The sequence below is a fragment of the Esox lucius genome, chromosome 21 (genome assembly GCF_011004845.1).
Source record: "Esox lucius isolate fEsoLuc1 chromosome 21, fEsoLuc1.pri, whole genome shotgun sequence".
NCBI lineage: Eukaryota > Metazoa > Chordata > Actinopteri > Esociformes > Esocidae > Esox > Esox lucius.
The window spans coordinates 32,441,785-32,463,436 of NC_047589.1; the positions used below are offsets into that span (position 1 = coordinate 32,441,785).

Here is a 21,652-nt window from a genome sequence, read left to right on the forward strand (position 1 = left end):
TTTGTTCAAGTATTTTTGTATCATGCTCCTTGAAACAACCACACCGTCATTTTCCAAAGCAGCCCGTATTTCTCCTGAGGTTACCTGTGGGTTTTTTTTGTATTCCGAACAATTCTGGTAGTTTTGGCTGAAATCTTTCTTGGTCTACCTGATCTTGACTTGGTATCAAGAGATCCCCAAATGTTCCACTTCTTAATAAGTGATTGAACAGTACTGACTGCCATTTGCAAGGCTTTGGATATCTTTTTATATCATTTTCCATATTTATATGTGAAGTTCCATTACCTTGTTACGCAGGTCTTTTGACTGTTCTTTTCTGCTTCCCATGGCTGAGTATCTAGTCTAGTAGAGGTAACAAACTCATTGACAATATATACACAGACACTAATTGCAATTTAAAAAGCCACAGGTGTGGGAAATTCACCTAAAGAAAAGACAGTATTTTTGCATGATCAGTCAAAATCAATGCCAAAATATCACAATTTCTGCCAGGGTATGCAAACTTATGAGCACAACTGTATATGACCTCAATGGAAATTTACACATCCACTTCAAACATTAAAAAAATTTTAGTAGCTCCAATTCACCACCAGATATCAGTGTGGGCTGGGCTTTCTAATTATTTGGGCTCATGAACACAAGGTATTCGCTGTTTTAATGTCTAGACTGTGTTTAATTTGTTCTTCTAAATAAAGGGGATTTAATGGTTTAATCAAGGTTTGATTAAACATTAAAACATATTCTCTCTTAAGGGACTTCATGGTTAATGATGTTAAAAATGATGTCATTAAAACTACACTTTATAGCAATTATTGTAAAATGCTTAATGGCGTTTTCTTGTATCGCATATTACATTTTCTTTTTTGGCACCTCAGAATGATACATAGTCTGTGCTTGACTTTATCTGGAGCTCTCTGGAACACAGTTATTATCAATTAGTCTCTTTTTTTTAGTTATTATCTTTTTTGGAACAGTGGACTGGTAACTTTACTGGTCCTTGACTTGTGAGGGAGCTGTCCCGAGCATTTCATCTGTACATATTTTCAACGTAGCAATCGAAAGTAGTTTTTACACTCCACTTGTCTGGGAATCCTAACTAATAGCATTAGTTCACACAGGAGGTCCAACTTCAACTGGTCCGGAGACGCTGTGTATGGGAATTTACCTGCATGTTGTGTGCCTGCATGCATGTGGAGTGATAGACAGCATCAGGTAGGACCCTGCCTATAACAGAATGATACACAGCATCAGGTAGGACCCTGCCTATAACAGAATGATACACAGCAACAGGTAGGACCCTGCCTATAACAGAATGATACACAGCATCAGGTAGGACCCTGCCTATAACAGAGTGATAGACAGCATCAGGTAGGACCCTGCCTATAACAGAATGATACACAGCATCAGGTAGGACCCTGCCTATAACAGAATGATACACAGCATCAGGTAGGACCCTGCCTAAAGTAGAGTGTTAGATAGCATCAGGTAGGACTCTGCCAAAAATAGAATGATAGACTGTATCAGGTAGGACCCTGACCAAAATACCTCCAACAATTTTTTTTTGATTTGCATGGGTGAGAAATGGACGCTTCCAGTTAGTGTGGTAATTTGGGCTGTAAACAGTTATTGTGGTAATTTGAGGGTCGAATTTAAAGGCCAGGACACCCAGGTCTAATGTATTGACTTGGAAAAAGACAGCTCCTGCAAATATTTAATTTAGTCAAACACTACAGTGGGGCAAAAAAGTATTTAGTCAGCCCCCAATTGTGTAAGTTCTCCCACTTAAAAGGATGAGAGAGGTTTGTAATTTTCATCATAGGTACACTTCAATCCAGAAAAATGTAGGATTTTTTATGAATTTATTGGTAAATTTTGATGGAAAATAAGTATTTGGTCAATAACAAAAGTTAATCTCAATACTTTGTTATACACTCACCTAAAGGATTATTAGGAACACCTGTTCAATTTCTCATTAATGCAAATATCTAATCAACCAATCACATGGCAGTGGCTTCAATGCATTTAGGGGTGTGGTTCTGGTCAAGACAATCTCCTGAACTCCAAACTGAATGTCAGAATGGGAAAGACATTCAGTTTGAAGAGCAACTTTGACTGAAATAACCACTCGTTACAACCGAGGTATGCAGCAAAACATTTGTGAAGCCACAACACGCACAACCTTGAGGCAGATGGGCTACAACAGCAGAAGACCCCACCGGGTACCACTCATCTCCACTACAAATAGGCAAAAGAGGCTACAATTTGCACGAGCTCACCAAAATTGGACAGTTGAAGACTGGAAGAATGTTGCCTGGTCTGATGTGTCTCGATTTCTGTTGAGACATTCAGATGGTAGAGTCAGAATTTGGCGTAAACAGAATGAGAACATGGATCCATCATGCCTTGTTACCACTGTGCAGGCTGGTGGTGGTGGTGTAATGGTATGGGGGATGTTTTCTTGGCACACTTTAGGCCCCTTAGTGCCAATTGGGCATTGTTTAAATGCCACGGCCTACCTAAGCATTGTTTCTGACCATGTCCATCCCTTTATGACCACCATGTACCCATCCTCTGATGGCTACTTCCAGCAGGATAATGCACCATGTCACAAAGCTTGAATCATTTCAAATTGGTTTCTTGAACATGACAATGAGTTCACTGTACTGAAATGGCCCCCACAGTCACCAGATCTCAACCCAATAGAGCATCTTTGGGATGTGGTGGAACGGGAGCTTCGTGCCCTGGATGTGCATCCCACAAATCTCCATCAACTACAAGATGCTATCCTATCAATATGGGCCAACATTTCTAAAGAATGCTTTCAGCACCATGTTGAATCAATGCCACGTAGAATTAAGGCAGTTCTGAAAGCGAAAGGGGGTCAAACACAGTATTAGTATGGTGCTCCTAATAATCCTTTAGGTGAGTGTATACCCTTTGTTGGCAATGACAGAGGTCAAACGTTTTCTGTAAGTCTTCACAAGGTTTTCACACACTGTTGCTGGTATTTTGGCCCATTCCTCCATGCAGATCTCCTCTAGAGCAGTTATGTTTTGGGCAACACAGACTTTCAACTCCCTCCAGATTTTCTATGGGCTTGAGATCTGGTGATTGGCTAGGCCACTCCAGGACCTTGAAATGCTTCTTACAAAGGCACTCCTTTGTTGCCCGGGCGGTGTGTTTGGGATCATTGTCATGCTGAAAGACCCAGCCACGTTTCATCTTCAATGCCCTTGCTGATGGAAGGAGGTTTTCACTCAAAATCTCACGATCCATGGCCCCATTCATTCTTTCCTTTACACGGATCAGTTGTCCTGGTCCATTTGCATAAAAACAGCCCCAAAGCATGATGTTTCCACCCCCATGCTTCACAGTAGGTATGGTGTTCTTTGGATGCAACTCAGCATTCTTTCTCCTCCAAACGCGACAAGTTGAGTTTTTACCAAAAAGTTCCATTTTGGTTTCATCTGACCATATGACATTCTCCCAATCCTCTTCTGGATCATCCAAATGCTGTCTAGCAAACCTCAGACGGGCCTGGACATGTACTGGCACTGCAGGATTTGAGTCCCTGGCGGCGTAGTGTGTTACTGATGGTAGCCTTTGTTACTTTGGTCCCAGCTCTCTGCAGCTCACTAGGTCCCCCTGTGTGGTTCTGAGATTTTTGCTCACCATTCTTGTGATCATTTTGACCCCACGCTGTGAGATCTTGCGTGGAGCCCTGGATCGAGGGAGTTTATCAGTGGTCTTGTATGTCTTCTATTTTCTTATAATTGCTCCCACAGTTGATTTCTTCACACCAAGCTGCTTACCTATTGCAGATTCAGTCTTCCCAGCCTGGTGCAGGTCTACAATTTTGTTTTTGGTGTCCTTTGGTCTTGGCCATAGTGAAGTTTGGAGTGTGACTGTTTGAGGTTGTGGACAGGTGTCTTTTATACTGATAACAAGTTCAAACAGGTGCCATTAATACAGGTAATGAGTGGAGGACAGAGGAGCCTCTTAAGAAGTTACAGGTCTGTGAGAGCCAGAAATCTTGCTTGTTTGTAGGTGACCAAATACTTATTTTACCGAGGAATTTACCAATAAATTCATTAAAAATCCTACAATGGGATTATCTGGATTTTATTTCTCATTAGGGTTCTCATAGTTCAAGTGTACCTATGATGAAAATTACAGGACCCTCTCATCTTTTTAAGTGGGAGAACTTGCACAATTGGTGGCTGACTAAATACTTTTTTGCCCCACTGTACAATCAAACTCAGCCTATCATTAGCACAATGCACTGTTTTTAAGACTATATTTAGGACAACATTTTGACACCTTCTAAAATTACCATTAGTCATGTAAATACAGAAGAATATGCAATTCATTATAATCAGTTGATGTAATTGTTTGACAGCACTTATTATGGGTAAATGATGGTTAGATTAAAACAGAAATCCTAAAACATAAAAGTTTTTCTCTATTGATTCAACAGGATTCACAACAAACACATCATACCACTAATCGAACCACTCTACATCTACTTCTGGTGGACAACAACTACCACCCCATATTTTCTACTGATGGACTACATCTACCACCCATCATCTATTACTAATGAACTACAACTATACTGATGAACTACTACTAACATCATGCAATTTCTACTGATGGACTACAACTACCTTCAGGCACCTTCTACAGATGAACTACAACTACCTTCAGGCATCTTCTACTGATGAACTACAACTACCTTCCGGCATCTTCTACTGATGGACTACAACTACCTTCTGGCATCTTCTACTGATGAACTACAACTACCTTCTGGCATCTTCTACTGATGAACTATAACTACCTTCCGGCATATTCTTCTGATGAACTACCACTCTTAACAACTACAAATGTTTCTGAAAAATTGCTTGAATCAACAAACTATTTAGCAGAGGTGGGGGACTCGAGTCACATGACTTGAGTCACAATTTTCAGGACTTGTGACTTGCTTGATTAAAGTATGAAAATGACTTGACTTGACTTTGACTTGAGAACAAGTTACTTGAGACTTGACTTGACTTGAAGTGGAAGACTCGACAATGACTTGAACTTATAATAAACAAACAGCAATAAAATTATTTTACGTGTTGTGACATCAGCACCACTAATCAGCGTATGTGCCTTTAACGCTGCACAATTCAAACCGCGCAAAACATGGCAGACAGTAACGTTAGTCAAGCTCCACAAATAGTATCGTTTGGATACAAAGACGTTGAACTGGACCGTGTGAATAAAAAAAGATTTGCCAGATGCAAAATATGCAACAACGTCAAATTTCATTCGTTATTTTAAGAACCACAAGGAAAGGTAAGAAAGTAATCTCTTTATATTCAGTTTCACTCTATTACGATTAAGTTACTAATGTAATTAATTCATCTTTTGTTTGTCATAATTTGGCCTTGGTTGCATATTATGTTTGGTTTTTTTTCTTGTTAGAAATGTTACCATTATCATTACTGAATACGTCTGGTAAATAGATGTAAGGAAATTTGACTATAACAGTGGCATAGCCTGAATTTTAATGTTGATGGGCATCTTAAAATGAGCGGGCATGTATATTATTACACGTAGGCTATAATGTCTGTATTAAATGTGGGCATTTTCAAGTGTTTGTGGACTGCGTGTGGAACCTAAAAAGCATTAACTTTATTGTATGAAAGGCTAACATGGAGGCGCCGATGTGATTAGCACCTAAACATTTCGAATAGGTTTTTTTTTTTACTCATACAGACAAGAATAATTACAACGTAATTACATATTAGGCAGTTTTTCAGTCACAATAATTAGTTTATAAGGTTGTTGTTATTATTAGCCCTTATTACATGGATTGGCTGAATTCCAGTGCAGAATGCGTGTTATTTCTTGATAACAGACCGTTGCCTTGAAAAACAGCGCGTTGCAATTGACGCAGCAGGATTCTAACCAGAGACGGAACGGACTATTTTCTTTAGAGGAAGCAATACAATTGTTTTTAAATCAATAAATTCATTTTGAAATCAATATTTTGTGTCAAATTATAGATTTATTTGTTAGGTAGCCATGTAATAAGCGGGATAAGGAATAGCGAGGCGGTTGTTATAGCAAATACAACCCCTTCAGGCTGATTCAAGATCCTTCTGCTTCGTCCCCCCAAAAAATTGTACTGCGGAGGAGAAAAATATTTGATTTTGAAATCGAGCTTCGCACCGAGCGCACGTCAGAAACAGAGGACAGTGTGTGTGTGTGTTCATTTCTTTAGTACTGTGACTTGACTTGACTTGAAACTTATAAGGACTCGACTTGACTTGCTTAGGGTGAACCCTTGACTTGACTTGCTTGATTTATCTGAACTGTGACTTGTGACTTGACTCGAGACTTGATGGTTTAGACTTGAGACTTGCTTGGACTTGACCATGTGTGACTTGTCCCCATCTCTGCTATTTAGTGAATTTAGAACCGACTGACCTGGTAGATAGAGCTCTTATAAACTACTTATTTTGATTATAAACTTAGCTATAGTGCTTATATATTATTCATTATCATAAAATTACTTTTAACATAATTTTTGTTGATGTGAACATAACAGTCTAGAGAATCAGCTGGATTGGGATGTCACTGGAATGTATCAGCAAAAATATGATGTCATCAGAATGAGTAAAGGCAATTGTAATTTTATTAGAATAATGTGATATTTTATTCCTTAAAGGTCTCCCATTTTCCTTTCATAAAAATTATATCCAGAATATGCTGCAATTCTTAGTAAATTCTGTGACATACCACCTTGTTTTAGTTTAAACTTCCAAAAATGTAAAAGTATTTTTTTATATACATGAAATAGAAGTACAGACTCAAACCTTCGATATGGCATGTCATCCAGATCAATTGAAGGAACAATCACATTTGTTCAATCAATTTGTAAATGTATCTTTCCACACAACCTATTTAATTTCTCCTTCACTTTAATTAGAGCCGCAATATTAATAAACTTGCAGCATATGTGTCAGTGTGTCTCTTTGATATGTGTCAGTGTGTCTCTTTGATATGTGTCAGTGTGTCTCTTTAATATGTGTCAGTGTGTCTCTTTGATATGTGTCAGTGTGTCTCTTTCTCATATGTCAGTGTCTCTCTCATATTTGTCAGTGTGTCTCTTTCTCATATGTCAGTGTGTCTCTCTCTCATATGTGTCAGTGTGTCTCTCTCACATTCGTGTCAGTGTCTCTCTCATGTGTCCGTGTGTCTCTCTCTCATATGTGTCAGTGTGTCTCTCTCATATGTGTCAGTGTCTCTCTCATATGTGTCAAGTGTGTCTCTCTCTCATATCTGTCAGTGTGTCTCTCTCTCATATCTGTCAGTGTGTCTCTCTCATATGTGTCAGTCTCTCTCTCATTTGTGTCAGTCTCTCTCTCATGTGTCAGTGTGTCTCTCTCATATGTGTCAGTCTCTCTCTCATGTGTCAGTGTGTCTCGCCTACAATGGGCAAGTGAGCAACAGAATTGGACCAGGTGGCCTGGTCTGATGAATCCAGTTTTCTTCTACATCACATGGACGGCCATGGGCATGTGCATCGCTTACCTGGAGAACACATGGCACCAGGATGCACTATGGGAAGGTTGCAAGCCGGTGTAAGGCAGTGTGATGCTTTGGGCAATGTTCTGCTGGGAAACCTTGGGTCCTGCCATTCATGTGGATGTTGCTTTGACATCTACCACCTACCTAAGTATTGTTGCAGACCATGTGCACCCTTTCATGGCAATGGTATTCCCTGATGACATTGGCCTCTTTCAGCAGGATAATGCGCCCCGCCACAAAGCAAAAATGGTTCAGGGATGGTTTGAGGAACACAACAAGTTCAAGGTGTTCACTTGGCCTCCAAATTCCCCAGATCTCAATCCAATCGAGCATCTGTGGAATATGCTGGAGAAACAGGTCCGATCCATGAAGGCCCCACCTCGCAACTTAGAGGACTTAAAGGATCTGCTGCTAATGAATTGTTGCCAGATACCATAGCACATCTTCAGAGGTCTAGTGGAGTCCATGCCTTGACGGGTCAGGGCCGTTTTAGCGGCAAAAGGGGGACCTACACAATATTAGGCAGGTGGTCATAATGTTATGGCTGATCGGTGTATATGCTGTACTGAATGAGCTACATGTGAAGCCCCATGCACACACACGTGCACACACACTACAGAAAGCAAAAAGCTATTCAGAGAACATGATGAGTTTGAAGATGTCTAGTGTGTGGGTCATGACCTTCATATTGGATCGTGTCTGCCAGTAAAACGGTCAGGTACTTTATACTGGAACACATCTAAATGAGCATGGGTCGGTCAGACCTTAATACTGGACCAGGTCTAAATGAGCATGGGTCTGTCAGACCTTTGTATTGGACCAGTTCTGAATTATGTTCAGATTGGGAGCAGATCAAATAGCGTGCAGTTAAAATAAGGAGAGTGGGTTTAAGTAGAGCAGGGTTATGGTTCTAGAATGTTCTAGTCATGTTTCTATTCCTGTAGTAATCCCTGTAGTCATGATGTTTTGTAGATAGCTGCCGGGGTTACGGGTTCCGGAATCCTCAGGGCTGACTAATAGACCTATTTACCTCTGAGGTCATCTAGAATGTGTGTGTGTGTGTGTGAGAGACAAATACCCTCTTCTGGACTAACAGAAAAGGGCAGTGTGCAATGACACATGCTGACAATGACAGACACTGACGTATACCGACACACACAGACACATAGTGATGCGCACAGAGTGACACACACACTGACCCTGACACACACAGACACACACACTGACCCTGACACACACAGACACACACACTGACCCTGACACACACAGACACACACACTGACCCTGACACACACTGACACACACTGACAAAGATTGACACACACTGATAAAGATAGACACACAGTGACACAAACTTATACAGACACACACTGACACAGACACACTGACACACACACTTGTTGACCAGAGTGGAAGTACAGAACAGGGGTGTGTCTCTGGTTCAGGGGGCGTGGTTTGGGATGGTTGAGCAAACATATGTCTATGTGTGAACAAGGATGTGTGTGTGTGGATATCTGGGTAGGTGAGTGTGGTGTTTGTGTGTGTGTGTGGGTGGGTATATGGGTAGGTGATTGTGGTGTTTGTGTGTGTGTGTGGGTGGATATATGGGTAGGTGAGTGTGGTGTGTGTGTGTGGATATCTGGGTAGGTGAGTGTGGTGTGTGTGTAAGGGTATCTGGTAAAACCTCTCATCAGAAGCTAACAGCTACAGACAGAGACCCACAGAGATAGAGACATCGACCAACCCCAGACAAGTTTGGCTCTCCTCTCTTTTTACCTGTCTCCTCTGTTCTCTTTTTCTATCCCTACTAACGCTGCCTCTCTATGGAGAGTTATTCTCTCTTATACAGTTCATCCCAAAGTTCTGATCTACATTCTGGCTTCAGGAAACTGCGTTCTGATAAGAGACTATGCGATGTTGTCCTGGAGACAGGCGGTGCTGTGTTCCCCTGTCACCGTGCCTTACTGGCCAGTTCCAGCCAGTATTTCTGGTGTTTGTTTGGGGAGGAGAGCGCAGAGCAGCTAGCTTATAGCATTAGCCTCCCGGCACTAACTCCTGAAGGACTAGAGACTGTATTGGACTTCCTATACTCTGGATGGCTCAACCTATCAGCAAACTCATTGCCTTCTGTCCTGGAGACCGCCAGGTACCTTCAGGTGGACAAGGCTGTGTCGCTATGCGAGCGCTTCCTCAGAGACGGGCTGTCGCTGAGGACCTGCTGTTTCCATGCCAATCTAGCGGAGCACCACTTCCTGCCGAATGCCCTTGCAGCTGCCAATCAAACCATAGCAACGGAGATGGCTGTGTTGTTACGAGAGGACAGGGTTGGTCTTCTGGCGCTAAATATCCAATCACTAATGGATGTGCTGGAGAGGGAGGGGCTATCCGGTGTCAAGGAGGTGGAGCTATTGATACTTGCGCTGGATTGGATAAACGCCAACGGACCTCTGCCATTAGTCCGCTCTAACCTCCTGCTCAGCCGACTTCGTTTTGGATTGGTTACTCCTTCTGACCTCACAACACTTAGCTCTGCCCACCCCAACATGAACACACCCCTTATTCGGAGTCAGGTGACACGGGCACTTGAGTATCATCAGCTAGGCTTGGCTAGACCAATCAGACAAAGCCGACACTCCACCCTCAGAGCAGCAGCAAACCATGTGCTCCTGGTTGGGGGTGGGCCTAGCCCTGATTGGCCGCAGCAGCAGGTGCTGACATTCAGCCTAAGAGACAGGAAATTGTCATCTTTGGGCAGCGGTCTACCAAGGAGATTGAAGAACCACTGTGTTTGTTGTGTTGGGGGGTTCCTGTTTGTGATTGGAGGAGAAGAAGTGGAGGGCGGATTAGTGGAAGGTGAAGGGAAACCTGTTACTATGACAACAACAAATCATGTGTGGCAGTATGACCCTCGCTTTGCATGCTGGGAGAAAGCAGCCTCCATGCTGGAGAATAGAGCCCAGTTCAGCTGCTGCGTGATAGACAATGTAATCTACTGTATAGGAGGAATCCACACAGACACACACTCCTGTAAGGCATCAGTGGAGTTCTATGACATGGCATCAGGTCATTGGAGGAGAGGAGTTTCCCTGCCCCACCCCCTTTATGGCCACGCCTCAGTCACCCTGGGAAATGGAATTCTGTTGTCTGGAGGTAGCCATGGCTACCACGGCAATACACAGGTCAGTAACCATGATGGTAACCCAGGCAACTGTGAGGTCCTGTTCCTAGATATTGTTTCTATGTCAGAAAATTGGGAAAAGCGAGCATCGATGTCAATTGGTCGATTTGCTCACCGCATGGCAACTGTTTCCGGACGTGTCTACGCTTTACTTGGAATGTACGAGCACTACTGTGAAATAGAGCGTTACGATTTGCTCGTTGACCAATGGACACGTCTACGTCCATTTCTAATTGGCTCCTTTGACTATGGGTTGGTAGCAACAGCCAATGGGAGCCTGCTGCTGTTCGGAGGCAGGAAGTGGCAGAATGGACAAGAGGTAAGCGTGGCAAGTATTTTAGAATACGACACGGAGAGAGACCGTTGGGCCGAAATCTGTCAGCTACACACACCTCTGACAGGAACGCAGTGTGTTGTGATGTCCCTGCCAGACTGACAGGAACGCAGTGTGTTGTGATGTCCCTGCCAGACTGACAGGAACGCAGTGTGTTGTGATGATCCAGCTGGACTGACAAGAACACAGTGTTATTATGATAGCTCGGCAGGACTGACAGGAACACAATACGTTATAATGGCACGGCAGGACTGACACAAATGCAGTGTTGTGATGGCCCTGCAAGACTGACAAGAACGCAGTGTTATTATGATGGCCATGCCAGACTGACAGGAACACAGTGTGTTACAATGATCCAGCCGGACTGACATGAATGCAGTGTGTTATGATGATCCAGCCAGACAGACAGGAACACAATGTGTTATGAAGGCCCTGCCGGACTGAAAGGAACGCAGTGTGTTACGATGATCCAGCCAGACCGACAGGAATGCAGTGTTATGATGGCCTGGCCGGACAGCTAACAAGTTAGTGATAAACCAAAATAATCTTTCAGAAGGTGCTTTTTATTGCCTAGCTTGCTAGAATGACATTTACAAAATTATATTTAAATTAGTTTATGAGTGCTGAGTACAGAGCATGGATGGCATATGGAACACTGGGCGGCTGACTACTTGGATCTAGGACAACAACCGAATTGCAATGATGTCGCTGGAAAAACTGTCTACAGTGCATTAATGTTTAGCATGGAGTGTGGAGGACTAACAATGCATTTGAGTAGGTAAATCAATTAATTATATTATAATTTATTGACAATTCTCTTGAAAATGGTACACTGTTTGCAGTACCTTGTGCAGAGCTCTGGGCTTCTTGCTCCACAGCAGGCCAAACATAAGTTTTGCACCTCATTACTTTGATAACTACCTTGGATTTGTATGTGTATAAATGTATAGGTTCTGTTGATGTGTATAATTATATGGGATCTTCTGATGTGTATAATTATAAGAGTTCTAATGATGTGTATAATTATATACGTTCTAATGATGAGTATAATTGTAAGAGTTCTAATGATGAGTATAATTGTAAGAGTTCTAATGATGTGTATAATTATATACGTTCTAATGATGAGTATAATTGTATGGCTTCTGTTGATGTCTATAATTATAAGGGTGTTAATGATGTGTATAATTATAAGAGTTCAAATGATGTGTATAATTGTATGGGTTCTGTTGATGTGTATAATTATATGGGTTTTGTTGATGTTTATAATTATATGGGTTTTGTTGATGTTTATAATTATAAGAGTTCTAATCATGAGTATAATTATATACGTTCCAATGATGAGTATAATTGTATAGGTTCTGTTGATGTGTATTGATGCGTCTATCTACAAACCCGATTCCAAAAAAGTTGGGACACTGTACAAATTGTGGGTAAAAAAGGAATGGAATAATTTACAAATCTCATAAACATAGATAACATATCGAATGTTGAAAGTGAGACAAATAGTGGAGCAATATCAGAAAGGAGTTTCTCAGAGAAAAATTGCAGAGTTTGAAGTTATCATCATCTACAGTGCATAATATCATCCAAAGATTCAGAGAATCTGGAACAATCTCTGTGCGTAAGGGTCAAGGCCGGAAAACCATACTGGATGCCCGTGATCTTCGGGCCCTCAGACGGCCCTCTGGTCCAAAGATCATTTAAAATGGACTGTGGCAAAGTGGAAAAGTGTTCTGTGGTCAGACTAATCAAAATTAGAAGTCCATTTTGGAAAACTGGGACGCCATTTCATCCAGACTAAAGAGGACAAGGACAACACAAGTTATTATCAGCGCTCAGTTCAGAAGCCTGCATCTCTGATGGTTAGTGTTGTATGAGTGCGTGTGGCATGGGCAGCCTACACATCTGGAAAGGCACCATCAATGCTGACAGTTATATCCAAGTTCTAGAACAACATATGCTCCCATCCAGACGTTGTCTCTTTCAGGGAAGACCTTGCATTTTCCAACATGACAATGCCAGACCACATACGGCATCAATTACAATGTCATGGCTGCATTGAAGAAGGATCCGGTTACTGAAATGGCCAGCCTAAAGTCCAGATCTTTCACCCATAGAAAACATTTGGCGCATCATAAAGGGGAAGGTGCGACAAAGAAGACCTAAGACTGTTGAGCAACTAGAAGACTGTATTAGACAAGAATGGGACAACATTCCTATTCATAAACCTGAGCAACTTGATACCACACAGGGGTAAACATGGCCTTGTCCCAACTTTTTTGAGATGTGTTGATGCCATGAAATTTTAAATCAACTTATTTTTCCCTTACATTGATACATTTTCTCAGTTTAAACATTTGATATGTCATCTACACTCACCTAAAGGATTATTAGGAACACCATACTAATACTGTGTTTGACCCCCTTTCGCCTTCAGAACTGCCTTAATTTTACGTGGCATTGATTCAACAAGGTGCTGAAAGCATTCTTTAGAAATGTTGGCCCATATTGATAGGATAGCATCTTGCAGTTGATGGAGATTTGTGGGATGCAAATCCAGGGCACGAAGCTCCCGTTCTACCACATCCCAAAGATGCTCTAATGGGTTGAGATTTGGTGACTGTGGGGGCCATTTCAGTACCGTGAACTCATTGGCATGTTCAAGAAACCAATTTGAAATGATTCGAGCTTTGTGACATGGTGCATTATCCTGCTGGAAGTAGCCATCAGAGGATGGGTACATGGTGGTCATAAAGGGATGGACATGGTCAGAAACAATGCTCAGGTAGGCCGTGGCATTTAAACAATGCCCAATTGGCACTAAGGGGCCTAAAGTGTGCCAAGAAAACATCCTCCACACCATTACACCACCACCACCAGCCTGCACAGTGGTAACAAGGCATGATGGATCCATGTTCTCATTCTGTTTACGCCAAATTCTGACTCTACCATCTGAATGTCACAACAGAAATCGAGACTCATCAGACCAGGCAACATTCTTCCAGTCTTCAACTGTCCAATTTTGGTGAGCTCGTGCAAATTGTTGCCTCTTTTGCCTATTTGTAGTGGAGATGAGTGGTACCCGGTGGGGTCTTCAGCTGTTGTAGCCCATCCGCCTAAAGGTTGTGCGTGTTGTGGCTTCACAAATGTTTTGCTGCATACCTTGGTTGTAACGAGTGGTTATTTCAATCAAAGTTGCTCTTCTATCAGCTTGAATCAGTCGGCCCATTCTCCTCTGACCTCTAGCATCAACGAGGCATTTTCGCCCACAGGACTGCCACATACTGGATGTTTTTCCATTTTCACACCATTCTTTGTAAACCCTAGAAATGGTTGTGCGTGAAAATCCCAGTAACTGAGCAGATTGTGAAATACTCAGACCGGCCCGTATGGCACCAACAACCATGCCACGCTCAAAATTGCTTAAATCACCTTTCTTTCCCATTCTGACATTCAGTTTGGAGTTCAGGAGATTGTCTTGACCAGAGCCACACCCCTAAATGCATTGAAGCAACTGCCATGTGATTGATTAGATAATTGCATTCATGAGAAATTGAACAGGTGTTCCTAATAATCCTTTAGGTGAGTGTATTTTGATTTACAATAAGGTATTTGATCATTTATGTGAAGCAAATGTGAATTTGATTGTAGTTCCGAGACAACACAATCAGATGTAATTATATATCAACTGAGATCTGTTAGATGAAATGTGAACTACTCTTTGAGAGTGATACTTCAACATAAGCCAACTATCCTAACTCATGTGTAATTGGAACAGTAACGGGAAATAGAAAATTGTGTTCTTCTGTTGTTTTTATAATTTTGCTATTTGTTGGTTGCTGAACCAACTATAAAAAAGAATGGAATTATTGTTCTACACTAGCAGAACAGAAGCACCAGAAGTGTTAAAAGTTTTTAATCTATTTAGACAAAGGAAGCAGAAAGACATTGGAAATATAGGTTTGAGTATTTGGTAGGACTGGGTTCTAATGAATTAACGAGATGCGACAAACTCCTTGAGAAAATTAGTTGCAACTGTACAGTACACAATCAGAAATATGTCCATTACATTGGTTCGTTGCATCTCGCTGATGCATTAGAACCCAGTCCTAACCTTAACACAACCAAACACTCAAAACCTATATTTCCAATGTCTTTCTGCATCCATTGTCTAAATAGCTTAGAACAGTTGTAAACAGTAACAGTATCGTTAAAACATTAACATGTCTGGTGCTTCTGTTCTGCTAGTGTAGCAAAATAACAATTCCACTCTTTTCTATAGTTGGTTTAGTAACCAACAAATAACAAACCAACACAAAGAACAGAAGAACACATTTTCCCATTACTGTTCCAATTACTCATCAGCTAAGATAGTTTGCTTATATTGAAGTATCACTCTCAAAGAGTAGGTCATGAAAAATTCTCTGTTCACCTAACCAGATCTCAGTTGCTATATAATTTACATCTCATTGTGTTGTATTGGAACTACAATCAAATTCACCATTGTTTCACATAAATGATCAAATAACTAATTGCCAATCAAAACATGTCACACCATCTCCAAGGTCAGCTAACATAACTGTTATTTAGACTAATTTCTCTACAAGATGAAACTCAGTGTGAAGTCTCTTCTTATCATCCTAGCACATCAAAGACACACTGTAATCCTGTCATAAATCATGACCCCCCCCTTTATGCCCTATCTCCCCAGAGCTCACCCTGGAGTGGGTGATGGTTTACTAACCTAAGGATAACAGACCCTAGTCTTGAAGAATGGTCCCCTTATCAATTAGGGACACATTCCAATATCATAGGACAGAGTGGTGTTATCTTGAGGCCAGACAATAGCAAGCAAACCTTTTTGTCTCAACATACACCTCAAAGAAACATCTGTTAACCATTAACATTCCAATGATTGCCTACTATGACAGAAATTAAGTACATGTCTATAAAAATAATGAAGAGTCATTGAATATGTACATAAACATGAAATTGACACTTCCGGTTCCTTCACGTTAAAACCAGAATAATGGACACCAAGTATTCATTTTTAGAATACCCAACTTTGATAATGTCACCAGTAAGTCTGTTTCTCTTCTAAAGAGTTCAAAACAAGTCAAACAGCCCCCCACCCCACAGACTGGTGTTTGTGTGAGTGAGTTGAGCACTCCAGGGGGTCTGTACTTCTCTTTACAATTTAGACTATGTAAAACTTCTCAACTTGGTTTTCTAGAATAGAACTTGATTCAGAATTACTTTCTCAGTATCAATTAAAACATAACAAAACTTAGCAAACATGTAAGGAATAACAAAATGTGTTCGCTGCACCATTTTACCCACTTATTCCATAATACATGAGATTAATATGATTACTTCTAATCAAATATCAAACAAACTGAACAGTAACAATCCCATAGTCACTTATTAATCCAATCAAATGTGTTATTTTTTATCTAAACCAAGTACAAACACTGAACAGACATGCTGACAAGGGATGCTGATTGTAACACATGGCAATTTTCTGTTATAACTATGGAAACATAAAAACAAAATTTTTCACCTAACTCTTTAAATATTTTTTTAAAAGTTCAACTCTTTTTCATTATAGATAATAAATGTATACACCCCCCCTGCTTTCACGACAGAGTCAACAGATAATGACTCCAAGCGTGAAAGCAGAACCATTTCAGGACGGACATGAAAAGAAAATCGATAGTTGGGAGGAATCTAACAGTCATTCAGTAAAAAGTCGCTAACTGAAAATCTAACAAAAACAAATATGCAAATGATAAAAACATCCACAAAGAAAATAAATAAAAAAACAACTGTGCCACAGGGTGGCTTGTGTGAAGAAAAAATAATCCATAAAACTTATAGACAAAGGTGACTTACCCAGTGAAACAACCCCTAAATTATCATATCAAAATGTGCATTTCCACAGGCAATGGCCAAACTAATGACCACACAACATCATGACTCAATCAACCTCCTAAAGTCTAGGGAATTTTCTCAACTTAGATGCATGTCTATGTTATTCAAAATAGTGGTGGTCAGCCAAAATCATTACTTTCATGTATATGTCATGCAACGACATCAAGATTGTTCTAGCAATTAACAATGTTGGAAGACTTCAGGTCTCCACCCTTACTACAAATATGTTTAAAAACCATACACTTCGACAGAAAAGCCATGCACGTAACGTGTGATTAACACACTTTTAAACATACATGTTGGGGAAATTACCACAGGTGAGAGCAGGCAGAACACTTGAATGAAATAAACTACTTTGATTTGAGGGGGAAAGGTTGATAAAGGCCTACCCAGGGGGTCTGCCCCCTTTCCTGGAGCCAAGGAAAGTTTCCCCACAAAAATGTGACATGGTCTTCAGACTGTCTGTACAATCAGTGAGTGATCCCCAGGATACTCCAAACTAGATCTCTAAACACAGTCACATCAATCTACCCCATCTGTCAGTTTACCAGGCTAGAATTTAAACCCCAATAATGAGCTTCAGGCGTAGGTCTGAAAACACAAATATTATCCCAGGTATCATTGTTAATACAAACAAAGTGAAACTACATTATTTAACCAAAGCCAGTTGAACATTTAAAATAGGACGTCTATTACGGGTTTATTTATTTGGGGAATAAACGGGCTTTGGCTATTTTGTCCTCTGTTGCTTGCAGGCCATGATTATATTGGATGCAAATCCAGTCGACATGGGAAACAGCGTTTTCCTCAACGTTAAAGACTAACGCCATGTTCTGCATTCTGTTGATGTATTAAGTTAGAGACTCCTCGGATGATTATGTTTGTAAGCATTTGACGCGTTTCTCTTAAGTCTGAAGGCTGATTTATAAAATATGTAAGACTAAAGAAGAAATTGAAGAGTAAAAGTGGAAATGCAGGAGGGAAAAAATATAATGCTTTCTTGGCTGTCCGTGCACATAAAACACAGTGAAACCAGCTCCAATTTTGGCGAGGACATAAGGTGAGTTCAGTTTTATTAATTGGCAAATTCATTGTTGATTACTTCTACTACAAAGTTGGCTAAATGCTGAGGGAGCTGTGGTCTTCCTCTTCTTCATTCTCCTAACCCTTGGGGGCTCTGTATAAGGTAGTTCTGATAACATTTAAGAATCCTAACTATACAGTGTATTTAATTAAAACATACCACAAAAGGTCAATGAATCTGTAACAGAGGTGCAACACAGCAGAAAGATCAGACTTCCTCCAAATGGCCAGTAATCATCTGGATCTGTTCCTGGAGGGGACACACACAGAGAGAAAATATTATATTATTTATAGTTCATTTTAAATAAACACTGCTGGACTTTCAGTGTTGTAGCATTTTCCCAAACAGCTGCAGCAAATAGTGACTACGTTTTAAATGGAAAAAACAACTCAAGAATCCTCAGGTTCTCAGCTCTGCACTGTGGTCAAGCAAACCCACACCCACAGATCAAGCGGTGTGTACGTTAACACAGCTCCCAGCTAAGAAGCTACAGGGAAGATTTCTGCTAAACACATGGTGTAAATGACAACTTTTCAGGTCAATGTGGCTTGTCTGGACTTTTGAAAACTTGGATTACGATAGACAAGCTGTATGAAGGCCTTTTTATGTTTTTGTAAAGTAGTTTTTTAACTTTTGAAACAAAGCCGCTGTTGACTACAGATGTTTGGGAGGATGCGGAAAGCTGTTGTCATGTGAAACACAGAGTGTTTTGTGAATTGAAAAAAATAACCTGACCTTGTTTTAGAATGAGGGTTAGGTAATGACTGATTTTTAATTTAAAGTGAGCTATCTTTGTAAACAAACGACATTTACATTTTCTATTTAAGTTAAAGGTTTTTACCCAGAAAGGATGTTAAAGTCGGTAAGGGTTAGAGTTAGTTAAAGTGGCCTTTGGACTGCAGAGCTATTTCCTGGATAACTTTGGGGAATGACCAGCCAACTTATATTACTGCGCACTCCCATTGTGTTACAAATACTACTGGCCAGCATGATGGAAAAGTCATAGAAAAGGGTGAAAAGTCATAGAAAAGGGATTCATGTTTATGTGTGGAATGGAATTCATGTTTGTGCCACTATGTACATTTTCATATTTGAAAGAAGTTGTTTAACCATTGTTAACCATTTGGCATCACTGGATTCATACACAGCATATAGATGAGTACAGTATTGTTTGTCTTTGTGCTGACAAACTGGCAGTACTATGGCCACTAGTATGCACCTTATACATTCACAGTCTTTATGTCAGGATAACATGAATACTCACTGGCTCCTAAGATCTTGTGGCAGGAGACTTTTCATTTCCAAAATGTCTGGTCCATGAGGGGAAAACACACAGACAACAAAGAATATTAGCCAGTTTACTGTTGGAGACATAGACATGCAACAATATTAATCAACAGCCTCACACATACATTAATTCTTACATAATATTCTTATTATGACTGATGTGAACTTGGTTTCATTCTCTCTATGTTTTGCCTCTGCTTGCCTACCTGCCCCTGGGTTTAATGCTGCACCCCAGCAGCCGGTGATATCTTGTCACTCCTGGTTCTTCAGCCTTCTCATGATCACACAGGTGATGCACAACTACAGGTTCTTTGCTGTGTGAAGTACAGATGGAAACAGTGAAGAATATGGTAAATGGCTTGTTCTTGCATATATAGTGCTTTTCTAGTATTATCAACCACTCAAAGCACTCTACAATACATGTCAATCATTCACCCATTCACAAACTGATGGTAGGCTCTACCAGGGTGCCAACCCATAAGGAAACTCATGAGGGAGCCCTAATTATTTACACTCTCACCTAGATAAGGAACACCAGATGAGAGATAAGGATGGTAGCTATGATAAGCCTTCAATCTCATTCAGTCTCTCAGACTGATCAGGATGTATTAGGCAAATAGTGTGAATCATATATATACCTCTTAAACATTCAAATATTGCTTCCTTAAAATGTTTTGTAGTATAGGCTATATATTGTTTGACTTACTTTTCCCTCTGGCAATCATCACCTTGCCTTGATGAGCATCTCTCTGGAATTAAAATTATATCAGTGAATGTATGTATTATGTAAACAGTAAACACGTACATAGAACTTAACATACATTTACATTCATTGAAACTTAGACTGCTCGTTACCCTATATACTGTTCAGGTCAAAATGGACCCGTTTTGACATTAGACAGCAGTGAGACAGACCCCTGCTGTTCTTCAGAATCAGAAATACTTTAATTATCCCAGGGGGAAATTACTTAAAATTACTCGGGGGGAACCTTGAAACAGTGAAATAGTAAAACAGCATTGGAGTGATCATATATGGTGCACATAAGAAGGTCATACAGAGGTCAGAGGGTGCCTTGACAGAGCAGCTCACCTGCAATGTAACAATATAATCTAAAAATAGACTACCGGTAATTGCAATCAAATCAATGTGTGCTTGTATTTCTATACTTTTGAGGACCACACCTTGACAGCCAACCTTTACTGTGAGGACATTTTTCACTGTGAGGACCTTTTTGCTGGTCCTCACAATAAAATTGCTTCAAACTCCTAGCATGACATCCTATGGTCATAGGCATTATGCTGTACAAGTATCATCAAATGTCCTCATGTCAATAGGGGGGACTCAACAACTGTTTTTTTTAAGTGCTCTATGGCTCCCCTGTAGTACGGGCCGGGTATTGCAATGGAGTGTTTCCTAGTCACTGGAAGGAATTTTCGGATTGGACAGTACTTGAGCTTCGGGGGATTTTTGTGATTGGCTAGAAATCACACGTGATTAATGTGTGGAGGGTTTCAGCTTTGTTTACTTGAGTACTGTAGCACTTCTCAAATCGCATACTTTATTACGCTAGACCACAACGCCTGCGCAGTAACAGGAGTGGTTTTAAGTCAGTTATCGACAACCAATATCGATAGTTATTCTATCCATTTAATTCACAAATAAAAGAAAAATGAACGTTGTTGTGCCATGAAATTGCTTTGGCAGTGTAAAGTTCGTCTTCAGTCTCTCTAGCTATTTCTCCATTCTCATGACTATTCCAAGTAGCAAGATAGTAGGCCTTTTATTGACTAATAAGCTATAAAACGGCCGGTGGCAAAAGGCAAACAGTTCATCGATGCTATTTGTGGTTGAAGTAAACTTAATAAGAAACGTTAATCAGTTACACAATGCTTAATGGTCTAGCTAAATATTCAAACTTGGCGTGATATGTGTGACAGAATTATCTAATGTTGAGACGCAATTTTCTGACGAAGTAGTATGTCCCAATCGGTCCCAATACTGGCAGAGCTTACTATATACTAAACAGTACGTACTTCATTATTCGCGAATTACATACTTGTAGTATGCGATTTGAGAATTAGGGGTGTACAGTAATCGTATGCGATTCACGGTTAGGTACGATTTCGGTACAGTAGAAAAAGACAATTTCGATTTATTTAAATGTATTATGAAGTTATGAACAGTGGCTAATTGGCCATAATTATAACAAAGGACGGGACATAAAGGGTTGGCTTGTCGTTTGCGTTCGCTGTATTT

At 40.5% G+C, this 21,652-nt stretch overlaps 2 protein-coding genes across 3 annotated transcripts in view; both read left to right on the plus strand.

Moving 5' to 3' along the window:
* smpx (small muscle protein X-linked) overlaps positions 1-4,995 on the plus strand; it is a 29,339-nt gene extending 24,344 nt beyond the window's left edge. For both annotated transcript variants that reach the window (XM_029116072.2, XM_013131843.4), the window contains exon 5: positions 4,478-4,995. The gene's annotated coding sequence lies outside the window, so the exon portion shown is untranslated. The remainder of the gene's footprint in view (positions 1-4,477) is intronic.
* A 4,197-nt stretch (positions 4,996-9,192) lies between these two features.
* LOC105009028 (kelch-like protein 34) lies at positions 9,193-12,369 on the plus strand. Its single transcript, XM_010868421.2, has one exon. It carries the CDS (start codon positions 9,405-9,407, stop codon positions 11,193-11,195), a length of 1,791 nt encoding a protein of 596 aa, XP_010866723.1. The 5' UTR covers positions 9,193-9,404; the 3' UTR covers positions 11,196-12,369.
* The last annotated feature ends 9,283 nt before the right edge of the window (positions 12,370-21,652 follow it).

Coding starts and splice junctions, on each gene's coding strand:
- LOC105009028 (XM_010868421.2), top strand. CDS start 9,405: ATGGAGAGTTATTCTCTCTTATACAGTTCATCCCAAAGTTCTGATCTA.